Source organism: Cygnus atratus, chromosome 29 (genome assembly GCF_013377495.2).
Source record: "Cygnus atratus isolate AKBS03 ecotype Queensland, Australia chromosome 29, CAtr_DNAZoo_HiC_assembly, whole genome shotgun sequence".
NCBI lineage: Eukaryota > Metazoa > Chordata > Aves > Anseriformes > Anatidae > Cygnus > Cygnus atratus.
Window position 1 is genome coordinate 273,251 of NC_066390.1, and position 16,941 is coordinate 290,191.

Sequence of the window (16,941 nt, forward strand, 5' to 3'; positions counted from 1 at the left end):
ACCCATGTTACAGGTTTGTACGCCACTAAGACTTGCCGGAGGTTTATTTAATTTTCTATTTTTTACCTGGAAAAAAAAAATATAATGTACCTCTTGATACAAGACAAGAACCCCCCCCCCGCCGTTGTTTAAAATGTCGAAAAGCTCCCGAGAAGCCCTCTGTAACGCCTTTGTTTCCAAATAAACGTGACTGGTGACCGCGGGCCTGCCTCTCATCACTGGGGGGGGGCGGGGGGGGGACGGCGGCGGCTCCCTCCCGCTCTGGCGACGTGCAAAATGGCGGCCGGCGCGCGGACTACATCTCCCGTCGTGCCCCGCGGGGCGACTGCGTATCCCGTCGTGCCCCGCGCAGGGGGCGGGGACTCGGCGCCTGCCTATAAATAGGCCCCGGCGGGCCCAAAGAGCTTCTCTCGGCCGCCGCCGCCATTTTGTCGGCTGCCGCCGCAGCCCGCCTCCATCCGCCGCCATCCGCCGTTAGCGCCGCCGCCGCCCGCCGGGACTGAGCGCGGCGGCCGCGCGCCGCCATGAGGGCCAAGGTGAGCGGCGGGGGGCGGCCGATGGCGCCTCGGAGCGCGATGCGGCCTCGGCTGCGGCCTGGGGGGGGCGCGGGGCTGAGGGGGGGCTTTGGGTGCTGAGGGACCGGAGCAGGGGCTGGGGGGCCTGGGCCGGGGGGGGGTCCCTAGGTGCTGGTCTGAGAGGGGGGGGTCCCTGGGTGCTGGGGGGTCTCGGAGGGAGGTCCCCAGGTGCCTGGGGAGTCCCTGAGGGGGGGTCCCGGGGGGTCCCTCAGTGCTGGGGGGGTGCCAGGAGGGGATGGTCCCTGAGGGGGTCCCTGGGTGCTGGGGGGGGCCTGAGGGGGGTCCCCAAGTGCCTGGGGTGCCGGGGGAGGAGGGGGTCACAGAGGGCTGGGCAGTCCCTGAGGAGGGGGTTCCGGGGAGCGTCCCATAGTGCTGGGGGGGTCACTGGGTGCCAGACAGTCCCTGAGAAGGGTCCCTGGGTGCTGGGGGGTCTCTGAGGGGGGTCCCTTGGTGCTGGGAGGGTTCCGGGGGTGTCCCTTAGAGGTCCCTGGGTGCTGGAGGGTCCATGAGGGGGAGGTCCTGGGGGGTCCCTTAGTGCTGGGGGGTACCAGGAGGGGACGGTCCCCGAGGGGGTCCCTGGGTGCTGGGCAGTCCCTGAGGAGGGTCCCCTGGGTGCTGGGGGAGCGCAGAGGGGGTCCCTCGGTGATGGAGTGGGGGGGGGGGTCTTGGGGTGCTTGGAGGGTGTCAGGTGTGTGTGGGGGGGTCCCTGGGTACCGGTAGTATCTTGGGGGGGGGGGGTCCTGTTGCCCTTTTTATAGCGGGACCTGGAACAGGTGCAGGGCCCGGGGGCTGCTCGGGGGGGTCGCGGGGTCCGGGGGCTCTGCGGGGTTGTGGCTGGGGGAGCCCCAGGGCTGCCCGGTGCCGACTGCACTCACTCACCGGCTCCTCTCCTCTCTCCGCAGTGGCGCAAGAAGCGAATGCGCAGGTACGTGAGGGGGGCTCCCCACGGGGCTCCGGGCCTGGCGCTGCCCCTTCCGGGGGGGGTCCCCGGCGGCACCGGCCCCGTGCCCGGTGTCCGAGCGCCGCTCCGTGTCTCTCCCCTAGGCTGAAGCGCAAGAGGAGGAAGATGCGGCAGAGGTCCAAGTAGGCGCCGCGCCCGGCCCCGGAGCCCCGGACCGGAGGAGTCGTCGGAGCGCCGCGGGGAGCTGACGGCGGGGCCGTACCGGGGCCGGTGCCGCGCTCTGTAACGGCCCCGGTGCTGCCAATAAAGCTTGGATGTGTTCGTTGGACGCGGCGTGGTGCTGCTGGGGGCGGCCGGGGCGGGGGGCGGCGGGGCTGGGACCGTCGGTAGGGGTCGGGGGGCACCGGGTACCGGGCGGCAGGGCCGTGAGGAGGAGGCCGGGGGGGCGGCGGGCGGGGGTCGGGAGCGCTCCGTGCCGGTACCGGGGGCTGGGGTCGGTACCGGGGGGCGGCGGAGCGGGGCCCGGGGGAACCGCGCCGGGCCGGCGGCGCGCGGCTGTGACGTCACGGACCGGGAAGAGGAGCCCGAGCCCCGCGCGGCACGCCGGGAAGGCCCCCGGGGCTTGTTCCGGGTCGCCCCGGAAGCACCATAGAGCACTTCCGGCCCGGCGCAGAGCGGCAGCCGGAAGGGGCCGCTCATTGTTGGCGCTGGAGGACCCGCGAGGAGGCCGCGAGCGGGTGAGTGCCGGGCCGGGCCGCGCCGGGCCGCGCCGGGCGGGGCCGCTCCGCCGCCGGGGGCCGCCCCCACGCCGCCCGCCGGGGCCCCGCGGCGGCCGCGGCCGCCCCGTCCCGGACCGGGCCTCGCCAGGCCCCGCCGCCGGGCCTGCCTCGGGCCTGCGGGCGGTTGCCATGGCGACCCGTGATGGGGCGGGGGAACCGGCCCCTCCCCCGCTCCCCTCCCGGTGCGACCGGGCCCGGTCCCCGCGGGGTGTCACGGGACGGTGCCCCGGCGGCTCCTGGGGCGGGCCCGGGCCGCCCTCCTGAGGGTACCGGGACCGGCACCGGGCGGCGGCCGCGCGGGGCTGCCCGGGCACTACCGGAGGCGCCTGGAGGCTCCTGGGGCCGCGTCGGGCCGGGCCGCGCCGTCCCCTGCCCGGGGGCGGGGGCCACCCGGTGCCCCCCGGTGCCCGCTGGTGCCGGTGCCCTGCCCTCACCCTGCCCGCCCCGCTCCCTCCCTCCCGCAGTGCCCCGAGGCCGGCGGCCCCCGCGGCGGCGAAGATGCCCGACCGCGACGGCTACAACAACGGCAGCGGCGGCGATGAGGTGGGCGCCAACGCGGACGACATCTGCCGCGACTTCCTGCGCAACGTCTGCAAGCGGGGCAAGCGCTGCCGCTTCCGGCACCCCGACATCAGCGAGGTGACCAACCTGGGCGTGCGCAAGAACGAGTTCATCTTCTGCCACGACTTCCAGAACAAGGAGTGCGTGCGCCTCAACTGCCGCTTCATCCACGGCACCAAGGAGGACGAGGACTGCTACAAGAAGACGGGGGAGCTCCCCCCGCGCCTGCGGCAGAAGGTGGCCGCCGGGCTCGGCCTCTCCCCCGCCGACCTGCCCAACAGCAAGGAGGAGGTGCCCATCTGCAGGGACTTCTTGAAGGGCGACTGCCAGCGGGGCGCCAAGTGCAAGTTCCAGCACCTGCAGCGGGACTACGAGTACGAGTCGCGGGGGATGGCCGCCCGCGAGCAGGGCATCGGCACCGCCGTGCGCCGCTACGACGCCATGTACGACTCGGACCGCTACGACGACCATGAGCCCGTGCTGAAGCGGCGGCGGGTGGACGGGCTGCACTTCGACACCTACGAGTACAGCTTCACCAGCCCACGGACGGTGGAGTACCGGCTGCTGGAGGAGGAGAACATCATGCTGCGCAAGCGCGTGGAGGACCTCAAGAAGCAGGTGAACAACCTGATGGCGACCAACGAGGTGCTGCTGGAGCAGAACGCCCAGTTCCGCAACCAGGCCAAGGTGATGACTCTGAGCTCCACCGCCACGGCCACCGAGCAGACTCTGGCGCCCACCGTGGGCACCGTCACCAACTACAACCACAGCATCGCGCAGACCCACACCACGCTCAGCAGCCAGGCTCTGCAGCCCCGGCCCGTTTCCCAACAGGATTTGGTAGCGCCCGCCGGCGCCCAGGCAGCACCCCCGGCCAATGCCGCTCCCCCCATGAACCCCGAAATCACCCCGCTGTCAGCCGCCCTGGCGCAGACCATTGCCCAGGGCATGGCCCCCCCGGTCTCCATGGCCCCGGTGGCCGTCTCGGTGGCTCCCGTGGCCGTGTCGATGGCGCAGCCGCTGGGGGGCATCACCATGAGCCACGCCACCACCCCCATGGTGACGTACCCCATCGCCTCGCAGAGCATGCGGATAACGGCCATGCCGCACTGACCTCCCGGCCGCGCCGCGCCGCCTGCCCACCTCGGGGGGGGCGAGGGCAGGAGGCGAGCGGGAGCCGAGCCCCAGTGTGGAACGGAGAAACTGGGGGGACCCCCGCCTCCGGGCTTGGGGGGGCCGCAGGAAGGGGGGTGAGCCCCCCGGCCCACGCCGCGGCCACCGTTAACCCCGAGCGGCTGCGTGTGGGCTTCGGCGTGGCGGCGAATTCAGGGAAGGGGGGGTTAATGGGGGGGGGGCAAGGGGCGTGGGGGCCTCCTGGTGACCTCAGCCCCTCCGCCGGCCCCCCCAGGACAGCAGGATGATGGGACAGCAGGACAGAGGGACAGCCGCGATGGGGGGGCCTTGCTCTGGACTCATCCCCCAGCACTGGGGGCCACAAGCCCCAGCACCGGGGCTCGTGGCACAGCCGGGGGGGGGCCGGGGGGGGGCAGCACCAGCCGCTCCCTGTCCCGGCGGCGTGCCCCCCCCCCCCCGCAGCCCGTGTAACGTTTTCGGCTATTAAAGGAAGCGACCCGCGTGCGCTCTGCCGCCACGCGCCCGTGCCCGCGGAGTCCGTGGGGGGCAGCGGGGCCGAGGGGGGGGGAGGGGGGGGGCAGAGAACCGGGGGGGGCTCAGAGCAGGGGGGTCAGGATTTGGGGGGGGGGCGGTTCAGGACGCGAGGGCTGCCCGCTCCCCGCGGGCCCTGAAGCCGTCACCCCGCGGGCCGAGCAGCGGCCGCTCCAAAAAAGGGCAAATGGTTTTACCGCGAATAATTTAATAATTATTCCCCGGGGGGGGGCAGGGGCGCGGGCGGGGCCCCCGGGAGGGGGGGGGAGGGGAGGGGGGGAGGAGCAGCGGGGCCCCGAGAGCCCCGCCCCTTCCCCGCGCCGCCAATCAGCGCGCGCCGGCCCCGGTCCTCGGCGCCAATAGGGGCGAGGGGGCGGGGGGCGCGGCGGCGGGGGGCGGGCCGGGAGAAGAGGGCGAGGTCGGCCGTGGGGCGGGGCCCGCGGAGGGCGGGGTCGGCGGAGGGGCGTGCCACCGGCGGCGCGATGGAGCGGCGGGGCGCGGGTTCGGGTCCCGGCCCGGCCCCCGGCCCCGGCTCGGGCGCGGCGGCGCTGGCGGCGCTGGGCCGGCGGCTGCTGTGGGCGCTGCCCGCCTACGCCGCGGGGCTGCTGGGGCTGGGCGCGGGCGCGGTGCTGCTGGCGCTGGCGCTCTACGCCGGCTGGAGGCGGCGGCGGCGCGCCGGCAGCGCGGGCTGAGCCTGGCCGCCCGCCTGCAGAGCGACGAGGAAGCGGCCGTGCGCGCCGCCGCCGCCGGGCTGGGAGCGGCCCGCGGGGAGCTGCCGGCCTGGGTAAGCGGGGCCCGCCCGCCGCTACCTCCCGGAGGCGCTTCCTGCACGGGGAGGGGCGGTGGCTGCATCCCGGGGCGGGGGTCCCGGTCCCGGTCCCGTCCTGGTCCCGGTCCCCATCCTCATCCCGTCCCCTTCCCGTTCCCGTCCCGCTCCCCGTCCCCGTCCCCATCCCCATCCCGGTGCCGTCCCCGCTCCCCATCGCCTTCCCGTCCCGTTTCCCCGCCCTGCCGCTGCTGCGCGGCGCCCCCCCCCCCGCACCCGGAGCCCCCCCCGCCGCATTGCACCACCCCTGCTCCGGCCCCGAGGTCCCCCCGGTTCCGTTGCCCCCCAGGACCCCGCTGCCCCCCCCTCCCGCCCCGCCCTGAGCCCCCCCCCGGGGCGCCCCTGCCCGCAATCCGTTATCTCCCGCGGCTTCCGCCTGTGCCGTGACTCACGGGCACCGGGGGGGGGGGGGGGCCGCTTCCTGCCTGCCTGCAGCCTGGGGCGGCCGCAGAGACCGCATCCCCCCCCCCCGGGGCTTTGGGGGGGGGCCGGGACCCCACCCCGTGGCACCGACCCGGGCCCCCCCCCCCCCCCGGACCCCCTGAAGGAGCCGGGGCGTGGGGCTGCGGCCAGGCGTTGGTCACGGCACGGGGGGGGGGCGGGAACAGAGGCACAGGGCTGGCGGTTACCGACCCCTGCGGCCCCCAGGGCCTTGTAACGTGCCCCCCCCCTCGTCCCCCCCAGGTGAGGCTTCCCGGACGTGGAGAGGGCAGAATGGCTGAACAAGGTGAGGAGCCCCGGCCCTCCGTTGCCCTGTCCATCAGCGTCCGGCTGGTTGCTTCATCCCCTCCCTACTGTCCGTCCCTCCATCTGTACCTCGGTCCGTCCCTCCGTCCGTTCGCCGGCAAGGTCCTGGCCCAGCCTGCCCTTTTTTGGCAGTACATGGAGAAGCTGCTGGTGGAGAACATCGCCCCGGCCATCCGCGCCTACAACAGCCACCTGCAGACCTTCACCTTCACCAAGGGGGGACATGGGCGAAAAGCGAGGAGGGGGCTTCCTGTGGAGATGGGGCCCGCCCTGCCACCTCCCCTCCCCCAAATTATTCCCCCACCCCCCATGTGTCCCCGTCCCTCACCCCTGTCTCCGAAGCCCCTCCGGGTGCTGGGGTCCGGCGACCCTGGCAACCACAAGAGGCAGATCCTGCTGGACACTCAACATCAGGTGATGGGCGGAGACCCACCCCATGTAGCTGCTGGAGCTCCCCTCGCTGGGGGGGCTGCTCATGGGGGCAGCGGGACGGGGGGGGTCCTGCTACGGCCCCCCCTCGCCACGTCCCCTCTCCCCAGCCTACGTGGGTGATGTCCATATCGACGGGGAGGTGAAGAACGTTTTCTGCAAGGAGGGGGTGAAGGGGCATGCCAGGTGAAGGGGGGGGGAGATGGTAGGGGGGGGGGAGGCAGTGTGGTAGGAAGGGGGGGGTCCGCATCCAGCGACTGCCCCCCCACTACCAACGGGACTCTGCGGATTCATCCTGGAGCCCATCCTGGGGGACGTGCCCATCTGGGGGCCCTCACCATGTCTTCATCGGCGCCCGGTGAGTGCCCCCCCTGCCGCACGGGACCGGCAAGCCCTGGCCCCCCAGGCAGGACGGGATGGGGTCTCCCAACCCCTCTGACCCCCCCCAACTCCTCTGACCCCCCCCCACCCCCAGACTTTGGAAATCAACTGGACGGGGATGACCAACCGTGGACATCCCAGGGTCTCAGGTGAGTCACAGCATTACTGGGGGGCGGGGGGTTACCAGCCCCCCAGGCTATGGGGAACCATGGCCCCCCTTCCACCACCTCATCCCCAGCTCTGTCTCAGACACGAGATCATGGACACCATCGCCTCTTACCTCGTCCTGCCCAAACGCCTCCCTGGTGCCACGGGTGACCGACTGCACGAGGCCGCGCAGCTCCGCTGCCCCTGCCCCGGGTAAGGGCTGGGGAGGGGGGCATGGGGGGGGGCGTGGGGTGTCCCGGTACCACTTCTCACCCACTCCCCGTGAAGGGCCGTGTGTGCGTTGGCACATCCGGGCGCCGGGGACCTGCGGAGCAAGGTACCGCTTCAGGGGGGGCTGGTGGAGGGCAAGTCGGACCCGTACGCCGTGCTGCGCGTAGGGCCCACCCAGGCTTCGTCACCAGCCCGTTTCGTCCCCAACACCGCAACCCACCTGGACGAGGTTACGAGGTGTGGCCCCCCCCCCCAGCCCTCAGTGCCGGACAGGCCTCCCCCTGTGCTGCATGTCCGTCCCCCCCCCCCCCAGGTAGTGGGGGTGCGGGGAACCCCTACTGGTCACACCCGACCTGGTTGCGGTGTGTGGGGGTTCTTGGGGTGTCCCTCGTGCTGGGTTTGGGGATTGGGAACACCCTGAGGGGGGGGGGGGGAACCCCCCCCCCCCCGTGCCCCGTGGCATGCTGGGCCCAGGGACCCCCCTGCCCCCCCCCCTCCAACCCCCCTCGTGCTGTCCCCCAGTTCATCGTGCACGACGGTGACGGGGCAGTGGGATCGAGGTGGAGCTGTTTGACAAGGACCCCGACCAGGACGACCTCCTGGGGCCGGTGAGGGGCCGGCTGACCCCGGGCCTGGCGGGCAGTGGGGCTGGCAGCCTCCCCAACCCCCCCCCCCCAAAACCCCGAGCCGCACGACCCCCGCTTCCCTTCCCCAAGGATGAAGCTGGATTTGGGGAGGTGCTGCAGGCGGGGGCGAGGAGGTGAGGAGGAGGCTGCGGGCAGCGTGCGGAGGAGGGGAGGGGGCTGCGGGTTGGGGGCGGGGGGGGCACGGGGCGGGCAGTGTTGACCACGCTGTGCCCCAGTGGTTCCGCTGCAGGACGGGGGCCAGGGGCGCCTCCACCTGCGCCTAGGGAGTGGCTGACGCTGCTGTCCCGACGCCTCCAGCTGGAGGAGGTGAGGGGCTCAGGGGGGTGGGCTGGGGGGGGCTCTGCCATGCATTAATGCCCCCCCCCTTTCTCCCTGCCGTCCCCACCCCCAGGTTTTGTTACAGAGAACCGGTGATCGTCGCCAAGCGCCGACCCGCCGTCAGCCGCCATCATGGTTGTGTACCTGGACGGGCGCAGGAGCTGCACGGGAGTGGGGGCTCGGGGGTCCTGGGGGGCGGGGGGGCAATGAGGTTGCACCTGATTGACCCCCACATTTCTGTGCAGATGAAAGAAGCCGGGCAAGGAGCCCAACCCCATGGTGCAGGTGTCGGTGCAGGACGTGACACGGCCGGAAGCCAAGGTGGGGGGGGCACAGCATGATGCGGCCCCGAGGAGGGGAGGGGGGCAGGGGGAGGTCTCTCACGCCCCCCCCCCCCCCCAAGGTGGTCTACAACACATGCTCCCCCGGTCTGGGAAGATGCCTCGCTTCTTCCTGCACGACCCCGCCAACCAGGACGTGGACATCCAGGTGGGTCCCAGCACCTCCCCCACGCTCCCCCCAAATCCTGCCCCCCATTCACCTGTGCTCCCCCAAAATCTCCCCTGTTCCCCCGTGCTCCCCCAGAACCTCAGCTGCACTCCCCCCCCAGAATCATGCCCCCATCCCCCCCATGCTCCCCCAAAACCTTCCCCCCAAATCTGCCCCCCATTCCTCCTTGATCCCCCCAGAATTCGCTGCATTCCCCGGGCTCCCCCCAAAAATCTTCCCCAATCTGCCCGCATTTCCCCTGTGCCGCCCCCCCCAGACTCCTGCCCCATTTCCCCTAATGGTTCCCCCAAATCCTCCCCCCATCCCCCCGTGCTCCCCCCCAGCATCCTCCCCCAAATCATGCCCAATTACCCTGGCCCCCCCCCAGAATCCCCAGTCCCCCTGTCTCCCCCAAAACCCTGCCCTCTCCCCAATCTAGCGCACCCCCCCCCAATCCTGCTCCCGCTCCCCCCAAATCCCGCACCCCTTTCCCCCGCGCCCTCCCCCCCACCCCTTGCCCCCATTTCCCCCAGTTCTCCCACGCGCCGCTGACTGCCCCCCGCGCCCCCCCAGGTGAAGGACGACCCGCCAGAGCAGCCTGGCTTCGCTCTCGGTGACACCTCTCTGCTGCCTGCTGGAGGCCCCGGAGCTGACGCTGGCGCAGCCTCCCGTCTTGTGAAGCACGCGGGGCCCGCCAGCCGCCTCTACATGAAGCTGGCATCAGGGTGAGGGGCTGGGAGCTTAGGGGGGGGGGGGGCCCCGCCGCCCCTACCCGCCACCGACCCCCCCCACCCACCACCCCCCCACAACCCCCCACCCCCCCCCATGGAAGCACCCCGCAACCACCCCCCCCACCTGCCCCCCACACCCCACAAAAAAAACCCCCCCCGCCCCCCCCCCCCCCCCCACCCCCCCCCAGCCCAACCCCACACCCCCCCCTACCACCCCCCCACCCCACCCCCCCCCCCACACCGACACACCAACCACCACACCACAAACCAACCCCCCCCCCACCCCGCAAACCAACCACCCCCATGGACCCACCACAAACAGCCACCTCCCCGCGGACCACGCCCCCCACCCGCCCACCATACCACCGAATCCCCCCTCCATCAGGTACCACCCTCCCACCCCCCAAACCCTGGGCCCTACCCCCAACCCACCCCACCCCCCACACCACTGGCGTCCCCCCCATGCCCCCAACCCAACCCCCCCAAACCACACAAAACCCACACCCCGCAAACTCCCCCACCTCCCCCCCCCCCCACGCCCCCGACCCACCCACCAATCAACCAAGCCCAGAACCCCCCCCAAAACCTCCACCCCACTCCACAAAACCACTCCAAAACGGCAACCCCCCCCACCCCACCCACCCAAAAAGTGCCCCCCCCCCCCACACCCCCCCCCCAACCCACCCGGGTGAACAAACCCCCGACCCCCCACCCAACAAAACATCCCCCACCCTCCACCCACCACCCACCACCCCCACCCCCCCCCCCCCCGCTCCTCAACCCCCAAGCACCCCCAGCGTGCCCAACCCCCCCAGTAACCCCCAACCCACCCCCCCCCACTCCCCCCGCAGGACAACCAACCCCCCAACCACCCCAAACCCCCCCCCCAACTCGCCCACACAGGACACACCCCCCCCACCCCATCCCCCCGGTCCCCCATGGGGGCCCGGTGGACCCCCCCCCCCCAGGGGTACCCCCCACCCCCCCTACCCCCCCCAACACCCCCCCACAACACCCAACCCCCTGCCCCCCCAACAAACAAACCACCCCCAAAACCCAAAGGGTCCCCCAGACCCCCCCCTCCCCACCCACGCCCCAGCCCACACCCACCAACCCCCCCCCCACCCCCGGACCGCCCCCAGGGGGCACACCCACCCCCCCTCCCCCCCACCCAAACCGCCCCTTCCCAGTACCCCCCCCCCCCACCAAGGCCCCAAACCCCCCCCACCCCCTTCTCCACCCCCCACCCCACCCCCCCCCAACCCCCCTACCCCCCTCCCCCCCTCAGCCCAACCCCCCCCCCAACTCCCCCACCCAGGGGGGGGACCCCCCAGACCCCTCACCCCACCCCCCATGTCCCCCCCCCACCCCCAACTCCCCCTCCCCCCCAACCCCCCCTCCCTACAACCCCCAACATCCCCTCCCCACCCCCAGATCCAGCCCCAAATCATCCCACCCCCCTTCAAAACCCCCCCCCCAAATCCCCCCCACCCCCCCCCTGGTGCCCAGACCCCACCCCACCCCACCCCCCACACCATGATCCACCCCACCCACCCCCCCCCCCACCACCCCCCCATGAGCCTGCGCCCCGCCCCCCCGCCTTACATTGACTCTCCCCAACATCCCAACAGCCCCCCCCCTGGGACCCCCCCAACCTAACCAATCCCCCTTGCACCCCCCCCCCCCACCCCCCCCCATCCAACCCCCCGCCCCACCCCCCCCAGCTCCCCAAACCCACCACCCCCCCCACCCTCCCACCCCCCGTGCCAAAACGTAACCCCCCCTCAACCTCCCACCCACACCCCCACCAACCACCCCCCCCAACCAACCTACTGGGGTCCTGCGTCCCCCCCCCCCACCGCCCCCCCACCCTCCAAACCCACAAACCCTCCGCCCCTAGTGCAAACGCCAACCCAACAACCACCCCCCCCCCCCACCCACCACCCCATCACCAAAACTCACCCACCCCCGCAACTCCCATGTGAGCCACCCCACCCCCCCACCCCCACACCCACACACCACCACTCCCCCCCCCCCCCGGTACCCCCACCCCCCCCCACCTCCCCCAAGCCCCAAACACCCTCCACAAAAGCCCCCGCCAAGCCAAGGACATCCCCCCCCCCCCAAACACCCTACCCCACCCCCCCCTCCACCCCCCCATCGCCCCACCCCCCCTCCCCCCCCCCACCCCTCCACCCAACCCCCTACCCCCCCCAACCACACACCCTCCCCACCACAACACCACCCCCCCCCCCCCCAGCCCCCAACCCCCCCACCCCCCACACCCCCCCCCCCCCCCCACCCCAGGGGCCCAACAGCACCCACCTCCACCCCACCCCCCCCCCCCCCTCCTGCCACCCACCCCCACCTCCCCCCCCCCGACCGCCCCTCCCATACCCACTGGAGTCCCCCCCCGCCCCCACCACACCCCCCATTTTTGCTAGCCCCAAACCACCCCCCACCCTCCCCAGGATCAAAGACCTCCCCCCCCACCACCTTACTGCCACACCCCAACCCCCCGCCCAACCCCCCCACTCCCCCCCCCCCACACCCACCCTGGGACCAAAACCACCCGCCCTCACCCCCCCTCACACCCTGACACCTCCCCCCCCACCCCCCCCACCACAAGTCCCCCACCCCCCACCCCCCGCCCGCAGGAGCCGAGGGGGTGCCCCCCAAATCGCCTGCCAAAACCATCCCCCCGCCTCCAAACCCACCCCCCTCACCCAAGCCCACCCCCCCACCCACTCACCCAACCCACCCCCTAACGGGAGCCCGGGCTCCACCACCCCCAAACCCCCCCCCCCCACCCCCCACCCCCCCCACCCCCCCCATCCCCAAACCCCCCGCCCCCCCCACCCCCACACCCCCCAAGCCCCCCCCCCCCCAGGAGCTGCCCGACCCCCCCCTAGTGTCCTGGTGCTGATGCACGCCGCAGCCGCGGGCACCAAGAGGAAGACCAGGTGCAGAGGAAGACCGAACCCCGACTTTCACACGGAGGTGAGGGGGGGGAGGCCCGCTGGCTGGGGGGGGTCTGCCCAGCTCCTCCCAGTGCTCCCCCCCATCCATGGCCGTGTCCCCCACCGGTTTGAGTGGGACGTGCCGCCCGGGGAGGCTCTGCGCGGCGCAAAGCTGGAGGCGCACGTCAAAGCCACCGTGTCCGTCATGTCCGGGAGAAGGAGGTGCTGGGGAAAGGTAGGGGGGGGCCTGGGGGGTTGGGGGGGTGGAGGGGGGATAGAGCCCCCCCTTCAGCCCTGCTCGCCCCCAGCCCATCTGGACCCTGGTCAGGTGGATTTGTCCGAGGGAGGAAACCCAATGTGAGTGCAGGTCAGGCTGGGGGGGGGGCAATGCCTCTTATCTTCTCCCCCCGCCCCAATTTCACCCCCCACCAATCCTCACCTCCCCCCCATCTCATCTCATTCATCTCCCTCCCCCACTCCAGGTATGAGCTGCGGATGAGCGGGCAGCCCCTAACGCACCCCCCCAAGCCCCTGCTCCCCACTGTGACTGGCGGACGTGTGAGGGGTGGGGGGCAGGGGGGCTCGTCCCCTGGTCCCCCCCCCCCGGCCCCCCGCTCGCCACTGGACCCAAAGAAGCCGGGTGGGCCACGCGGCCCCCCGCCCCCGCCTGCGCAGACTGTTATTTAGTCGTGCCTTTTACCCATGAGAAACCTCCCAGCGCCGGGGGGGGCACGGTTGTGTGCCCCCCCCCCCCCACCCCCCATTGACTGGAGGGGGCCCCCCCCCCCCACTTTTGTCAGAGCTGCCACGCTGCTGCGCCCACCACCCTGTGCACACCGCCGCTCACCCCAGTGCTGCCGTCAGGGGCTATGACCCCCCCAGCGCCCGGCAAAATAAAGGAGGGAGGAGATGTGCGGTGTCTTCCTGGGGGCCCTGGGGTGGGGGGGCTGCGGAGGGGCTCTGTTCCCATGGGGTCCCCTGCCGGGGGGGCCCCTACTTGGTGTCCCCTGTGGGATGCCAGCTTGGGGGGGGGGGGGGGCTCTCTGGGGTGCCCCGGTCCATGTCCCCATGCTGGTGTCCCCAGGGGATGCGCAGTATTGGGTGTTTCTGGCGGGGGTGTCCTTTACGGGATGCCATCACGAGGGAGGTTCCTGGGGGGTGCCCAGCTCCGTGGCCCCATGTTGGGATCCATCATTGGAAGCCATCCACCAGGGTGTCTCGTCGGGTGTCCCCTAGGGCTGCCTCACTGGGCTATTCCCCGTTGGGTGTCCCTTATGGGATGCAGCAGGGGGATGACTCCCAGTGGAGGTCCCCACCTTGTGGTGTCCTCGTGGGCCGAGGTGCTTTTTGGGTGCCACGCCGGAGGGTGCCCTGCCACCGCAACAGTGGTGCCCAATGGGGTCCCAGGGTGCCACCACGGGCCCGCTCGTTGAAATCTATAGGCAAAAAAATCCCCCCCGGGAGAAGGGGCGTGGTCTGTCTCCGCCCCGCCCCCCTCATGCATAATGAACGAGCTCATTACCGCGCACGGTCCTCTCTCTCTCAGTGACGATGAGACCGGCGCTCGGCCAATGGGCGCGTCGGTGACTTCGGGGCCGTACAAAGGCTCCGGCGGCCGCGGCCAGTGGGGGCCGGACCGGGAGCGGACAGGAGCGGGGGACGGGGACCAGAGCCGGGACCAGGAACCGGGAGCGAACGGGGCGGCGCCGCCATGGTGGGGCGCGGGCAGGGGGCGGCACCGGGGGGGTCAACGAGGGCGGGGGGGGGGGGGGGGACACGACACGACGACGACACCGGAAACGGGATGTGATGGGCGGGGGGCGGGCGGGCACGGGAGGGGGGAGGGGGGGGGGGTGACGGCGGGGGGGTGATGGGGGGAGGGCGGTGGGGGGTGATGGGGGGAGGGCGGGGCGGGGGGGGGGACCGGGAGCGGGAGCGGCCCCGGGGCTGGCACCCGGCGGGGGGGCCCCGACGGCGCGGGCGGTGCCGCTGCCGGTGCGCACTAACGGCCGCGCTCTCCCCCCCCCCCCCCCCCCCCGCAGTGCGACTTCTCGGAGGAGCAGACCGCCGGTGAGTGACCGGGGCCCCCCCGGCACCCCCCCGGACCCCCCCGCCGAGGCCCGGCCCCGCCGCTCCCCGCGCTTCCTGCCCGCCGCGGGCCGGGCGGGTCCCGGGGCAAAGTCGCGCCGGGGCCGGGGCCGGGGCCGTTTCCGGGGCGGGGGGGGGGTGCTCGGGGCCCGGGGGGGCGCGGGGCCCGGGGGGGGGGACACCCGGGGCTGGGGGGGTTCTGGGGCCTCTTGCGCCATTTGCCCTTATATGGGCACGGCGCGGGGCCGGGCCGCGCATTCCTGCGGGGCGGGGCCGCCCCGGTGCGGCGGGGGGGGGGGGGGCGGGAGGCGGCCCCGGGCCTTCCTGCACGGGCGGGGCCCCCCCCGCGCTCCGTGACCCCCGGCGTCGGGTTCCCGACGGGAACCGGATCCCGATGGGAAACGGAATCTGGGGTGTTGGGGGCTGGGTGCAGGTGATGGGGTCCTGGGGGTGGGGCGGTCCCATAGGTGCAGGTTGGGGGTCCTATCGGTGCGGGTTACAGCAGCCTACAGGTGCAGCATCGCATCGGTGTGGGCTATGGGGTCCCGGAGGTGCAGGGTCCATAGGTGCAGGGTCCATAGGAGCAGCTTATGGGGTCCTGCAGATGCAGGGTCCGTAGGTGCATGTTATGGGGTCCCAGAGGTGCAGCGTCCATAGGAGCAGGTTATGGGGTCCTGTAGGCGCAGGGTCTGTAGGAGCAGGTTACACGGTCCTGTAGGTTCAGGACGTTGCAGCACCAGCTCCCACGGGGTGCATGGTCCTGTGGGGGTGCCCGGCCCCCTCCTGACGCAGGCGCCCCGCAGAGTTCAAGGAGGCGTTCCAGCTCTTTGACCGCACCGGGGACGGGAAGATCCTGTACAGCCAGTGCGGGGACGTGATGCGGGCGCTGGGCCAGAACCCCACCAACGCCGAGGTCATGAAGGTGCTGGGCAACCCCAAGAGCGATGGTGAGCGCCCCAACCCCCACCCCCCCCCCCATACACCCCCCTCCCGGGATTGTCGCCCCCCCCGGACCCGCCCACAGCGCTCCGTGCCCCCGCGCAGAGATGAACCTGAAGACGCTGAACTTCGAGCAGTTCCTGCCCATGATGCAGACCATCGCCAAGAACAAGGACCAGGGCTGCTTCGAGGACTACGTCGAGGGGCTGCGGGTCTTTGACAAGGAGGGCAACGGCACCGTCATGGGCGCCGAGATCCGCCATGTCCTTGTCACCCTGGGTGAGCACCCCCCCTCGTCCCGGCCCCCCACCCCCCCACCCCCCCTCGCCACCAATTCCCCCTAGAGCCACCCCGACGTGACCCCACGCTGTCCCACAGGTGAGAAGATGACGGAGGAGGAGGTGGAGCAGCTGGTGGCCGGGCACGAGGACAGCAACGGCTGCATCAACTACGAAGGTGAGCGCCGGGCCGGTGGCCAGGGGGTCCCCGGGGGGGTCCCAGGGGGCTCAGCCCCATTCCCAAGCCCTCCCTGACCATCATCTCCTTCCTTCCTCCCAGCGTTTGTGAGACACATCTTGTCAGGGTGAAGCCGCAGGGGTACGCCTCTTCCCATACTCCGCTCCCCTTCAGTTACTTACTTACCATTTTTTTCCTCCCTTTTTTTTCTCATTTAATTTTTTTTACTTTACTTTTTGGTTGGAATTTTTTTTTTCTTTTTAAGCAAAGAAAAAAAAAAAAAAGCCTCCTGGTTTGCGCTCTCGCCCCCCCCCCCCTTCGGTGCAGCCCCTGCCCCCCCGCATGCCCCTCTGCATGGAGCCGCAGCCGTGCCCGCGGGAGCCGGAGCGCCCGGTGCTGCCGCCTCTCCTCCTCCGTCTGCCTGGGGTCTGCTGCGGGCTCCTGCCTCTCTCCGGGACGAGGGCTGGGGGCGCGGAGCCCCCCCCTCACCCCTCTCTTTCTCCTCTCTCCGCAGAGCTGGTCCGGATGGTGCTGAGCGGCTGAAGACCTACGTACCAACCGCCCCCCCCATCCCCCCCCCCCATCCCGCAGTCTGGGTTTTGTGCCTTTTCCCCGTTTTTTTTTTTTTTTTCTTTCTCCTTCCCCATTGCCCCCCCCCCCACTGCTGAACTCCTCCCACGCCCCCCCGCCCACCGCTCCAGCCCCACCGGCTAAGTTATTGCTCCGCAAATAAAGAGGCGGCGGAGAGATGCTGGGTCCTTGAGCCTGTGTGCGACCCCCCCCCCCCCCCCCCCCCCCCCGCAGCCCCCACACAGAGCCTGCCACACGAGGCCGTTTCTTCCCGCCCCGGGGACTTGGAATTTTATTTTTGTTATTTAAAAAAAAAGGGGGTGGGGAGAGAGGGCAATTGGGGGAGTAGAGAGGGTTGGGGGGGGGGGGGGGACAAAAACAGAAAAGGAGCTGGGGGGGGGGAATGCCCAGTTGCCAAGTCGGATTGGAGCTGTCTCATAAATAGCCGGGGTGCAGCAGGGTCCCCGGCCCGCCCGGGGAGACCAACACTTAAATAAAATC

The 16,941-nt window shown here is 71.8% G+C and overlaps 3 protein-coding genes and 1 long non-coding RNA gene across 4 annotated transcripts; all 4 read left to right on the plus strand.

Annotated features, from left to right (window-relative positions):
* Window positions 1-367: 367 nt before the first annotated feature.
* On the plus strand, window positions 368-1,804 carry LOC118261004 (uncharacterized). The gene is made up of 3 exons (XR_004782344.2): window positions 368-536; window positions 1,478-1,500; window positions 1,620-1,804. It is a non-coding gene; the product is annotated as an uncharacterized LOC118261004 (long non-coding RNA).
* Window positions 1,805-2,656: 852 nt separating this feature from the next.
* ZC3H10 (zinc finger CCCH-type containing 10) lies at window positions 2,657-4,138 on the plus strand. The gene has a single exon (XM_035571664.2). The coding sequence runs from the start codon at window positions 2,754-2,756 to the stop codon at window positions 3,927-3,929; it is 1,176 nt and encodes a 391-aa protein (XP_035427557.2). The 5' UTR covers window positions 2,657-2,753; the 3' UTR covers window positions 3,930-4,138.
* Window positions 4,139-4,963: 825 nt separating this feature from the next.
* On the plus strand, window positions 4,964-9,425 carry ESYT1 (extended synaptotagmin 1). Its single transcript, XM_050715976.1, is given in 18 exon segments — window positions 4,964-5,153; window positions 5,156-5,269; window positions 5,997-6,034; window positions 6,157-6,288; window positions 6,397-6,455; window positions 6,583-6,669; window positions 7,114-7,224; window positions 7,300-7,479; window positions 7,793-7,884; window positions 8,105-8,151; window positions 8,154-8,195; window positions 8,460-8,528; window positions 8,611-8,625; window positions 8,627-8,649; window positions 8,651-8,696; window positions 9,270-9,283; window positions 9,285-9,372; window positions 9,375-9,425. Coding segments are annotated over 18 exon segments (1,398 nt in total).
* Window positions 9,426-12,352: 2,927 nt separating this feature from the next.
* On the plus strand, window positions 12,353-16,449 carry MYL6 (myosin light chain 6). The gene is made up of 6 exons (XM_050715977.1): window positions 12,353-12,427; window positions 14,430-14,457; window positions 15,279-15,422; window positions 15,520-15,693; window positions 15,793-15,870; window positions 16,385-16,449. The coding sequence occupies exons 1-6, from the start codon at window positions 12,353-12,355 to the stop codon at window positions 16,411-16,413; spliced, it is 528 nt and encodes a 175-aa protein (XP_050571934.1). The 3' UTR covers window positions 16,414-16,449.
* The last annotated feature ends 492 nt before the right edge of the window (window positions 16,450-16,941 follow it).